Here is a 12,537-nt window from a genome sequence, read left to right as displayed (position 1 = left end):
TTCACTATATGCTCAACATACATCACTATATGTTCAATACTTCACTATTCGTTACATATACTTCACTATATGAAATATTCACATCACTGTAAGCAATAAATCAATGTTGTATAAAAAAGTCATGTTATACTTCACTATATGAAATATTCACATCACTGTAAGCGATAAATCAATATGGCATAAAAAGGTCATGTTATACTTCACTGTTCGTTACATATACTTCACTATATGAAATATTTACTTCACTATGAGCAATAAATACACCACTCCAACATAATATGAGTAATATTAGAACTAATCATGTTGAGCAATTCACAAAACACGTACACTTCAATTTAAAGCATATATACATCACGTTAACCACTAAATACCTCACTCTAACGTCTTTTCACATCACACACTCTAATCATGTTGAGAACAAACACAGAGACTTCAGCTTCGTCAATTTAACTTATAATAATTGATAATTACCTCTAGATCAGTTTCTCCTTGCTCTTCCGACAAAGAGTAATCATAATCGAAATAATCCTCCAATGATCGTATCGGAATTGAATCCATATGATCAAGAATTAGGATGTCGCTGATCAATCACGCTGGAGAATGAATCGTGGCTAATCAATCGCAATGGAGGAATGAATCGTGATTAATAAATCAGAAAATATCGCGCTGGAGGAATGAATCGTGGCTAGTCAATCGCAATGGAGGAATGAATCGCGATTAATGAATACAAAAATATCGCGTTGGAGGAACAAATCGTTGATGGTCAGTTGCGTTGGACGATTCACGATGAAGACGATCGGAAATCTGAAATAAAACAAGATGAATAATTTAGGAATCACGCAATTTACGATGAAGAACAAATCAAGACGATTCACGATGAAGAACAAATTTTGAATTTGGAAGAAATCGGCGCAAGAATTTTTGGAAGAAATCGGCGCAAGAATTTTTGTTTTAACCTATAACATTAAATTGGAGCACCAAGATGTGTGGCTGAGATTTATTCTCTAGTTGTACACTTAAGACTTTGATCACTCCTCTTATTAGTATGAAAAATTCAAAGAGATATTGGTATCTAAAATCATAAATTTTAACAAAATTTTGGAATTTTCCACGAATTTTAAAATTGGTTTTAAATATCACAAATTTTACATTTTGTTTGTTATTTCCCACGGTAGGTCAATCACCATATCTGACTAACTTACACGGATTTTTTTTTTTTTTAATCATACTTAGTCTTACTAAATCAACGTGATTTTCTACAAGCTTTTTATCATACTTGCAACGAACATAAAAAAAATAGTCTAAAATATCATAAATATGTCATGGTTGCTCAGGTAGGATAAGTTTTTTGTCAAAGATTTCTTATTTGGGTTGGGTTGAGCAAATAAAATGTCAAATTTATGATATTTTAAATTAATTTTAAAGTCCGTGGAAAATACCAAATTTAACAAAATTCATGATTATTGGAACCAATATCCCAAATTCTAAAAATCTCATTAATACATTAGCAAATTCTAAAATGTATAGTTCTTCAACAAAAGTTAACACAAATCTGCTTTCTTAGTCTAACCATTTCTGAGAGTATGGCAGTCTTATGAGCCCAGATGTTATTAAGTACTCCCTCCGTCCCATTGAAGATGACCCACTTTTCTTTTTGGTTTGTTCCAATCAAGATGACTCATTACTTAAAATGAAAACACATATATCTCTACTTTATTCCCTCTCTCTTAATTTACTCTCTCTTCTTACCACACAAAATATAACTGCATAAAATCCCATGCCGCTTAAGGAAGGGATCAAGGAAACGGAGGGAGTAGTATTAGTACTACTACTAATAATAACAATCATCAGAGCTCGAAATACTACTATAAATTAAAAATTATACAGTAAATAACAAAAATATGGCATGCATACTGACAAAAATTAAGAACTACTAGATTGAACTGGTTTATTTATTGCAACCTTTTACTTCATTTAAATTTTAGGTAAATTTACTATCAAAATATTGATGGTTTAGTGTAACATTCCATAATGTTGAAACTAAGCACACACAGATGAATGCGAGAAAGTTGACACTTGTAAGCAAACATGGAGAAATAGTTCGACACAAACAACAGAAAAAACATCAACACACAAACCAAACAGGATACTGCAAAAACACACTTAAAAAGCAAGCACGGATAGTTCAACCAAGATCTCAGTACTCCTCATTCTCATCATCATCTCCTTCGGCAGACTCAGCCCCAACTTCCTCATAATCCTTCTCGAGAGCAGCCAAATCCTCCCTAGCCTCAGAGAACTCACCTTCTTCCATACCCTCACCAACATACCAGTGAACAAAAGCACGCTTGGCATACATCAAGTCAAACTTATGATCAATCCTTGAGAAGACCTCAGCAACGCTAGTTGAGTTGGAAATCATGCACACAGCCCTCTGCACCTTCGCCAGGTCTCCACCAGGGACAACAGTTGGTGGCTGGTAGTTGATACCACACTTGAAACCAGTCGGGCACCAGTCGACAAACTGGATGGTCCTCTTGGTCTTGATAGTGGCAACAGCTGCATTCACATCCTTGGGGACGACATCACCTCTGTACATCAGGCAGCAGGCCATGTACTTCCCATGGCGAGGATCACACTTCACCATCATGGATGAAGGCTCAAATGCAGTGTTGGTGATTTCAGCAACAGAGAGCTGCTCATGGTAAGCTTTCTCAGCAGAGATCACAGGGGCATACGATGAGAGCATGAAGTGGATCCTTGGATATGGAACCAAGTTGGTTTGGAATTCATTCACATCCACATTCAAGGCTCCATCAAACCTCAGAGATGCTGTCAAGGAGGAAATCACCTGCAATTTGGTTAAGGGTTTGATCAGATATATAAGTTAACCCGTTATGTTATGCTTTCAAATATCAAACTCTGAAGTAAATATTATACCTGGGAAATAAGCCTGTTCAGATTGCAGTAGGTGGGCCTATCAATATCAAGTGATTTGCGGCAGATATCATAGATAGCTTCATTGTCAAGAAGCACAGCAACATCAGTGTGCTCAAGAAGGGAATGAGTGGAGAGCACGGAGTTGTAGGGCTCAACCACAGCAGTCGAAACCTGAGGGGAAGGATAAATGGTGAAACCCAGCTTCGACTTTTTACCATAGTCAACAGAGAGCCTCTCAAGCAGAAGAGATCCGAGCCCAGATCCAGTACCACCACCGACAGCATGGAAAACCAAGAACCCCTGCAGTCCAGTGCAGTTATCCGCAAGCTTGCGGATCCTATCAAGGCAGAGATCAACAATTTCTTTGCCGATGGTGTAATGGCCTCTGGCAAAGTTGTTGGCAGCATCTTCCTTGCCACTGATAAGTTGCTCTGGGTGGAACAGCTGACGGTAACTGCCAGTGCGTACCTCATCAATCACAGATGGCTCAAGATCCACAAACACAGCACGAGGCACATGTTTCCCAGCGCCAGTCTCACTGAAAAAAGTGTTGAAGGCATCATCACCACCACCAACGGTCGTATCACCAGGCATTTGCCCATCAGGCTGCAATACAAGTAATTAAAAGTTAGATCTGTGAGAAAACACCGGATCTGAGATGATAACAACAGATAACTACACAATCTACGAAACATTGCCACAATACGAAATTTCACTTAGAATTTACTTGGATCTGATTACAATAAAGAGAAGTAGCAAGAATTCCTCGACACACTTCAATTTTGCAGTAATGTCCAGTAATAGAAGTATGAAGATACACTTAGATCTAATGAGATTTAAAAACACAAAAGGTTACTACATAACACAACATCTTCAAATACCAAAAATGGAAAGGACAGTCTACAGATCTGATGAGATTATGACGAAAGATACGATGCAGTTTCAATTGAACTATGCTACAAAATGTAGCCAAATCTTACAAAACAATCAGAAATACGAGTACAAAACCAGATCTAATAAGCATTTTCGACAAACAGCACCAAAATCATCTAATATGAAAGTAAGCGAAAGTAAAAACATTAGATCTAATGAACTTGTGAAGAAAGACGGACCTGAATCCCATGCTCTAGGCAGTAGAGCTCCCAGCAAGCGTTTCCGACCTGAATACCGGCCTGACCGATGTGGATCGAAATGCACTCTCTCATCTTGGAAGGTTTTGGGAAGAAGAACTAACTAGCTATTAAAATGGAAAGAGAAGTGGGAGAGAAACCAGAGGCGTATACAAAGACGACTCTGGATGAAAAATTTTGGGAGTGGAGTTAAGGTTTTCGCATAGGGGAGTTATATATAAGCTGAGAGTAGTGGATTAGTATTTTTTAAAAGAAAATAATTAATGGCCGGTTGGTGTCCGTAACTGCTCCGCTTTCTATGGACGGAGCTTGTCTTTGAAATTTGAATTTCGAAGTAACGCCATCCATCAACAACGGATACCCAACACGCATATAATTAGTCATTGATTAATTGATTGGAAAAATTATAATCCCAACGTTAAATTAAAAAAAAAAAAAAAAGAAGTAAAAGAAGAAACAGAGAACGAAAAATTGTAAATAACAGTGTGAGTTTTAAATTTTAATGTATAATTGATCAGTAAGTAAGAGAAAGTGAGGAAAAAGGTACTTCCTCCGTTCTGTAGCTGAGTCGTATTTCTTTTTTATTGTCTCATTGTATCTGAGTCATTTCATTTTTTGGTAAAAAGTATTTTACTCTCTCTTCATCTCTCTACTTTTTTTCTTTCTACTTTATTCTCCTTTTATCTAACTTATTTAAAACATTTTTTTTTAAATTTCGTACCGAACAGAAATGTCTCTACTATGGAGGGACGGAGGGGGTACTAAAATGAGTGTTACTGGACACTGGAGTTCATATTATAAATTATGTACTCCCTCCGTCCCCGATTAAGAGTCACACTTTGACCGGGCACGGATTTTAAAAAATATAAAGAAAAGTTGGTTGAAAAGGTTAGTGGAATGTGGGACCCACTTTTTTATATTGATTTTATAATAAAATGTGAGTAAAGGGAGTTAGTGGATTGTGGGACCTACTCACCATTTATGGTAAAAATGAAGTGTGACTCTTAATTGGAGACGGATTGAAATGTAAAAGTGTGACTCTTAATCGGGGACGGAGGGAGTAGTATATGATTACTCCCTCCCAGTGACGGAACCAGGAAATTAAATAAGTCGGGGCTGAAAATTTTAAAATAATAATAATAATAATAATAATAAAATATTTAACTTTACATGTATTGTCTGTACAACTTTTACTGCACACTAGATGATATTCTCAACGTCCGTCATTAAGAGTCCCATTTGAAATCTGCACAAGTTTTAAGAAATGTAAAAGAAAGTGGATGAAAAAAGATAGTAGAATGTAAGAATCATTTCTATGTATTAGTTTTTATAATAGGATGTGAGTGGAATGAGTTAGTGAAAAATGAGATGTATATACCATTTAGTAAAAATGGACATGGACTTCTAATGGCGGACGGAGGGAGTAACTGTTTTGGATAAATCACTATGTCTTGAAATCACCTAAGAACAATCTCATTCTGATTTTTCTGAAAATTTATTTCTCAATATATACAATTAATATATTACTCCCTCCGTCCCGGCTAAGATGACACATTGCTCAGCCGGCACTGGATTTTATGAGTTATTGGTTAAAATGTTTAATTAGAGAGAAAGAAGATGGCTGTAAGTATTAAAGTAGAGAGATAAAGATAGATGAATATTTTCCTAGGAGTGAGAAAAAAGTGGTTGAGTGTATTAATTGGAGAGAGAAGTTACCGAAAAAGGAAATGTGTCATCTTAGTTGGGACAAACTAAAAAGGAAAACGTGACATCTTAAGCGGGACGGAGGGAGTATTTGTTTATTCATCTCCCATTCTATTTTATAAATCTGCCTTAATAAGTTTCACATACTAATAAATTTATTAACTACTACTTGCATAATACAAATAATTTTATACTACTCCCCCCATCCCATAAAAGATGTCACACTTGTGGGACGGCATGAGATTTTAGGAAGTTTTATTTTGTGTGTTAAATGGAGAGAGAAAATATAATTTTTATATTCATGTGAGAGAGAACTTTTTCCAGAAAAGGAAATGTGACATCTTTTATGAGACAAACTAAAAGGAAAAGTGTGACATCTTTTGTGGGATGGAGGGAGTACTAATTCTAATTCTACCATACCATACCAGTGATCTTAATCCAAGTACCAAGTAAATTAGGAGGTATTGGGGCAAATAAAACTTATAAAAAACATGAGACGTACTGCACATTGATGCACTTAAGATTTTTTTATTTGATAAAATTAAAAACATTTACATACTCATCAAATTCTTATCTGAAGCTGCTGCTTATGTCAAGGGCATTATTAGTTTATTATAGCCAAAAATTAAAATCAGCCCAACAATTATATAAATGGACCAAAACTTATTAGCCCAATTAAGTATCCTTGGAGTCTAAACAGTGGGAGTGCAGGGCTTGATCTAGGGCGGAGACCGGTCGGAGAACGGAGGTATAAGGCGGGGTCGGGTTTCGGTGCCGGCCAAGCCCCCGCTGGTGCGGGGGCTTGGAACTACGTAGTTCCGTCGCTGCTCCTTCCGTCCCTAAAGAGTATGCACTATTTCCTTTTTCATCCGTTCCCAAATAGTATGAACTTTCAATTTCGGAAACTCTCTTCTCTCTAATAAGGTGAGACATATTCTCCACAAACATTACTTAAAAAACTATCTCTATCTATCTCTCTCTTACTTTACCAATAATGCATTAAAACTCGTACCGAATCCAAAGTTCATACTCTTTGGGGACGGAGGGAGTATTATTTATTGAAAATATTCCATATTTAAACTTAGTCTAATTTTGGTGAACATTGCAAAATGGTAAAACTAATCTATTTTTTGTGAGCACGCCGAGAATAAACTAATCTATTTTTTGTTAGTTAAATTGAGAAAAGATAAAGTAAGAGTCAAAAATAGAAAGTTTCACTCTCATACTTATTCCATTTTTTTCTTTTTCTCTCTTACTTTTGATCTTACTCTATCTTTTCTCAATTTAACTGACAAAACAACAATACATAAAAACTCATGCCGAAAAGGTAATATTCTATATAGGAGGGAGGGGACTGTTGGAGTATTTAATCAGACATTTTACCATTTAAGTTACTATAATTTAAATACTTATGTCTATTACTTGTATTATTTTTTACAAAGAACTGAAGCGGAGAATAGAAAAGCGAAGCGAAATGGTCCAACGATGAAAACTGAACTGCCTATACTCGGAGAGCCAAGACTCTCGATCACATTGCTAGTACTATGGACACGATGAGCAAAACTTTCCAGTTGGAGGAATTGATGAAGAAAGATACATCGAGGATGTCTGAATTAGCTATGGAGATGCACGATGACATTATTGCTCAACTTTGCTTCGACTCAGAATCACGTAGTTTTTAATTTTTTTGGACATGTACTTTTAAATTTTTTAATGAAGTAATTTGGTTACTTATAGTATTATGATATGATGTAGAAATTTTTTCATTTTAATAGGTCCTTATACCTTTCTCATAAATTTCATCACATCCTCGTACAATTTTTTCATTTTAGTAGGTCCTTATACTTTAATTATAACTTTTATTAGGTCCTTATACAATTTTTATTTTAAAATATTCTTTTACTTTTATCTTAGATAATTATCTATATTTAATTAAATTTAATGAACCTTTTAATTTTATTATTTAACTTATCTTATAATTATAAATATTCAGGAAACGTATCTTTCAATATAAATATAAATAATCAATTGAAAATTCGGATAGTTATTCTAAAAAAACTTCGATTTTAATCTTCAATCATCACGGTTAATCTTTTTATTATTCTCTACAACTTATTGAGATTATTGGATAACAAGATGATATTATATTTATAGATTATGCTAAGTTAAATAATGGAATATTAAAAAGTTCATTAAGTTTAATTAATTTAGATTATTATCCAAGATAAATGTAAAAAAGTCCCTAAAATAAAAGATTGTACAAGGACCTAATGAAAGTTAGGATAAAAGTATAAGGACCTACTAAAACGAAAAATTGTACGAGGATCTGATAAAAATATTGTGAATTAGCTATGGAGATGCACGATGACATTATTGCTCAACTTTGCTTCGACTCAGAATCACGTAGTTTTTAATTTTTTTGGACATGTACTTTTAAATTTTTTAATGAAGTAATTTGGTTACTTATAGTATTATGATATGATGTAGAAATTGAGGATGGCTTGTTTTGTTACGAGTAGTACTTTGTTATCCAATATTCCAAATTTCCAATATTGGTGCGATATTTTTACAGTGTTATCCCATTTTGGGTCGATATTTAAGTTTTTGACGGACTCCAACCGGCCGTAAGATCATTTCAAATTATTCACCTATAAAACTGCTAACCATCTTCTACTCCATAACAATTCATCCAGAGCGTCTTTGTATACGCATCTGCTGTTCTCCCTCTTTTCTTCCTACTTTCAAATTTCATTTCGAAAATGAGAGAGTGCATTTCAGTCCACATCGGCCAGGCTGGTATTCAGGTCGGAAACGCCTGCTGGGAGCTCTACTGCCTTGAGCACGGGATTCAGGTTCCTCTTAATCCATTGCATCTGATGTTTTATTCTCTTACTGTCATATATGAGGATTTTTTTTTTGTCGAAAATGCCTATTTTATACTCGGATCTGATCTTCTATTGTGCTTCTACTTCTGATTGTATGAGATTTAGCTACATTTTTGTTAAATCGGCTCTGTATCTGTAGCTGTTCGTTATTGTTCATTTATCGTATAATTTCGCCAGATCTGTTGAAAAACCCTTTGATTTTTGGCATTTCAAGTAGATATGTATACATTTTTTGTTTCCTTTGAAAATCTCATTTGATCTAGGTATTTTCTTATCTTCATTACTCGAAGTTACTGAAAAATGACGTGTGTCATGGAATTGTTGTTACTTCGCTTTAATTATATCAGATCTAATGTTATTTTGTATGTAAGAAAATCATGATGTCGTTGTGGTGTAACAGATTAAATATTCATAGATAGTGTGGTGTTTTTATGTTATTTATCTCAGATCTTGTTATACGAATACATATTTGCCCAACTGAACTTTAATTTACTTGTATTGCAGCCTGATGGGCAAATGCCTGGTGATACGACCGTTGGTGGTGGTGATGATGCCTTCAACACTTTTTTCAGTGAGACTGGCGCTGGGAAACATGTGCCTCGTGCTGTGTTTGTGGATCTTGAGCCATCTGTGATTGATGAGGTACGCACTGGCAGTTACCGTCAGCTGTTCCACCCAGAGCAACTTATCAGTGGCAAGGAAGATGCTGCCAACAACTTTGCCAGAGGCCATTACACCATCGGCAAAGAAATTGTTGATCTCTGCCTTGATAGGATCCGCAAGCTTGCGGATAACTGCACTGGACTGCAGGGGTTCTTGGTTTTCCATGCTGTCGGTGGTGGTACTGGATCTGGGCTCGGATCTCTTCTGCTTGAGAGGCTCTCTGTTGACTATGGTAAAAAGTCGAAGCTGGGTTTCACCATTTATCCTTCCCCTCAGGTTTCGACTGCTGTGGTTGAGCCCTACAACTCCGTGCTCTCCACTCATTCCCTTCTTGAGCACACTGATGTTGCTGTGCTTCTTGACAATGAAGCTATCTATGATATCTGCCGCAAATCACTTGATATTGATAGGCCCACCTACTGCAATCTGAACAGGCTTATTTCCCAGGTATAATATTTACTTCAGAGTTTGATATTTGAAAGCATAACATAACGGGTTAACTTATATATCTGATCAAACCCTTAACCAAATTGCAGGTGATTTCCTCCTTGACAGCATCTCTGAGGTTTGATGGAGCCTTGAATGTGGATGTGAATGAATTCCAAACCAACTTGGTTCCATATCCAAGGATCCACTTCATGCTCTCATCGTATGCCCCTGTGATCTCTGCTGAGAAAGCTTACCATGAGCAGCTCTCTGTTGCTGAAATCACCAACACTGCATTTGAGCCTTCATCCATGATGGTGAAGTGTGATCCTCGCCATGGGAAGTACATGGCCTGCTGCCTGATGTACAGAGGTGATGTCGTCCCCAAGGATGTGAATGCAGCTGTTGCCACTATCAAGACCAAGAGGACCATCCAGTTTGTCGACTGGTGCCCGACTGGTTTCAAGTGTGGTATCAACTACCAGCCACCAACTGTTGTCCCTGGTGGAGACCTGGCGAAGGTGCAGAGGGCTGTGTGCATGATTTCCAACTCAACTAGCGTTGCTGAGGTCTTCTCAAGGATTGATCATAAGTTTGACTTGATGTATGCCAAGCGTGCTTTTGTTCACTGGTATGTTGGTGAGGGTATGGAAGAAGGTGAGTTCTCTGAGGCTAGGGAGGATTTGGCTGCTCTCGAGAAGGATTATGAGGAAGTTGGGGCTGAGTCTGCCGAAGGAGATGATGATGAGAATGAGGAGTACTGAGATCTTGGTTGAACTATCCGTGCTTGCTTTTTAAGTGTGTTTTTGCAGTATCCTGTTTGGTTTGTGTTTGTATTTGTATTTGATGGACTATTTTCATGTACTATCTCCTTACTGATATTCTCCACCAGTGTCGGCGTGCTTACTCTTGGTTTATGTTTGTTGGCATTTTCTATTGAAATGAGTTATTGATAATTTGAACCAAAGAAAGATTAGAACTATTCAAACTTGAGAATTACTTAATGCTACTAACGCAAGAAGACAAAACTTTGATAAAGATGTTGGTAGATGGCAACTTGTTTTTCAAGCAGGAGCGGTTGTTTTGGTATCTACCATTATCATCAAGTTTCTCTCATTTTTAAGTTTTAAATTTGATTTGATATTTTTATTAAGTGTTATAGTACTTACTCCATTTTTTTTTTGTCGTTTTCCAAGTTTTTTTTTAAAAAAAATTTAACACTCTCCCGCGTCCAATTTGACACTAATTTCTTTTTTCTTTTGTCTCCAATCAATTACGTTCTTACTTTTTTAGTATACTATAGGAGTATTATTTTTGATAATGGACTCAAATTCCGCCTACTCAATATACTCGCATTTTTTTACTATAGTATCACTTTTGACTATATTTCTTAAAACTCATGTCAAGTTAAATCGTGCCAATTAATGGGAGACGAGAGTAGTATTTTTTAAAAAAAATTATAGAATCCAAAATGTAGTCACCTTAGATGGCCGTTCGGTTTCCTAGATAAAATAATATCAAGATACAATCTAAGATTGAATTGTGAGATTATTTTTGTCAAATAGACTATGATTAATAAACACATGATTATTCATCAAGAATTAAGTTATAAGATTGAATCTCATGAACCAAACACTCTATATATATATATATATTTAATCCCTTGTATGGTATTATAAGCCCTTCCCGCCGAGTTCCTGGCACGATGACAACACAATTGTCACCCCTTGAAGTCATTGAACAATCATAAGAAAATGGTTTGTTCTAAATATAGGGGCAAATCACTAAATATTACAATAATGGGTTAGACCACTTCTAATTATACACCAAATCTCATTTTTGGTGTAAAAAATACTCCAATACACTATACTCAAATCAATTTTTAGGGTTTTAATGAAACAACATCAAATTTAAATTAAATACCATAAATGAGTAGCTACTGCAAAAAATTTGAGATACTGCATATTTGTCCTTATTATTATTTTTATATATTAAATCAACATGTATTATTTTGATCATGCTGAGTAGTACTCCATTAATATATTTTAGCCGCTGTATTTTACACATAAATTATTTTGAAATTTGCAAATATTTTTCCATTGAAAAATAATTAAATAGGAATTAGCAAGCTATTCTATCATGAGACTATAGCCATGTTCTTTTGCAAGTAATAATTAATAAATTTACTAATATAGGAATGAATATTATCTAAAAAAACTTAGCTATTTTGTGGGAACAATGAGTCTTAAATTTTAGCTATTTCTTTTATGTTTTAAGTAATTGGGATACTTTAAATGTGTTTAAATTTATACTCCTATTTGAATTTTTATGTTTAGTGTATTTCAATTTTAAAATTAGTGTAATATTTTTATTATAAATTATATTTAATACAAAATATATTAATAAAAAAAATTTGTTTAGTTATTGAGTTTATATAAATTAATCTTAAAATATTGTGGGATTAAACTGTAAATTAAATAAGTACGTAGGTATAATTGAAAAAAGTATAAATCTGGAAGTTTTTTTTTGTTCGAGTTTGATGTAAATGATTGGAATATAATTACTTTTTGGTGTGACCCAAATTCAAAAAATAAATTTGAGTTTGGTGTAAATGGTTGGAGATGACTTAGACATTATTATTCGCATTGCAAAACTTGGTAGATCTATCTCTCTTTAAATTCAAATGAAATCATTATATTAGGCCTCACATAATTTGCATTTAAGATTTGTCAAATTAATAAGGAGTATCTATAACTATTTTTATATTACATCTCAACAAAACAAGTCAA

General features: G+C 34.8%; 2 protein-coding genes across 2 annotated transcripts; one reads left to right on the top strand and one right to left on the bottom strand.

Moving 5' to 3' along the window:
• Positions 1-2,059: 2,059 nt before the first annotated feature.
• Positions 2,060-4,260, bottom strand: LOC125196225 (tubulin alpha chain-like). The gene is made up of 3 exons (XM_048094649.1): positions 4,053-4,260; positions 2,941-3,546; positions 2,060-2,851 (listed from the first exon to the last, which is right to left on the bottom strand). The coding sequence occupies exons 1-3, from the start codon at positions 4,143-4,145 to the stop codon at positions 2,198-2,200; spliced, it is 1,353 nt and encodes a 450-aa protein (XP_047950606.1). The 5' UTR covers positions 4,146-4,260; the 3' UTR covers positions 2,060-2,197.
• A 4,199-nt stretch (positions 4,261-8,459) lies between these two features.
• On the top strand, positions 8,460-10,665 carry LOC125195749 (tubulin alpha chain-like). The gene is made up of 3 exons (XM_048093945.1): positions 8,460-8,626; positions 9,164-9,769; positions 9,859-10,665. The coding sequence occupies exons 1-3, from the start codon at positions 8,534-8,536 to the stop codon at positions 10,510-10,512; spliced, it is 1,353 nt and encodes a 450-aa protein (XP_047949902.1). The 5' UTR covers positions 8,460-8,533; the 3' UTR covers positions 10,513-10,665.
• Positions 10,666-12,537: the final 1,872 nt, after the last annotated feature.

The sequence above is a fragment of the Salvia hispanica genome, chromosome 6, assembly GCF_023119035.1.
Source record: "Salvia hispanica cultivar TCC Black 2014 chromosome 6, UniMelb_Shisp_WGS_1.0, whole genome shotgun sequence".
Taxonomy (NCBI): Eukaryota; Viridiplantae; Streptophyta; class Magnoliopsida; order Lamiales; family Lamiaceae; genus Salvia; species Salvia hispanica.
Note: the sequence above shows the minus strand (reverse complement) of the source record. Positions and strands in the feature narration are given on the sequence as shown.

Excerpts from the sequence above, each read along its gene's own strand:
- LOC125196225 (XM_048094649.1), bottom strand. The coding sequence starts at position 4,145 with ATGAGAGAGTGCATTTCGATCCACATCGGTCAGGCCGGTATTCAGGTC. Across the intron at positions 3,547-4,052 it reads GCCTAGAGCATGGGATTCAG|CCTGATGGGCAAATGCCTGG; the intron begins GTCCGTCTTTCT and ends CTTGTATTGCAG. Across the intron at positions 2,852-2,940 it reads TGAACAGGCTTATTTCCCAG|GTGATTTCCTCCTTGACAGC; the intron begins GTATAATATTTA and ends ACCAAATTGCAG.
- LOC125195749 (XM_048093945.1), top strand. The coding sequence starts at position 8,534 with ATGAGAGAGTGCATTTCAGTCCACATCGGCCAGGCTGGTATTCAGGTC. Across the intron at positions 8,627-9,163 it reads GCCTTGAGCACGGGATTCAG|CCTGATGGGCAAATGCCTGG; the intron begins GTTCCTCTTAAT and ends CTTGTATTGCAG. Across the intron at positions 9,770-9,858 it reads TGAACAGGCTTATTTCCCAG|GTGATTTCCTCCTTGACAGC; the intron begins GTATAATATTTA and ends ACCAAATTGCAG.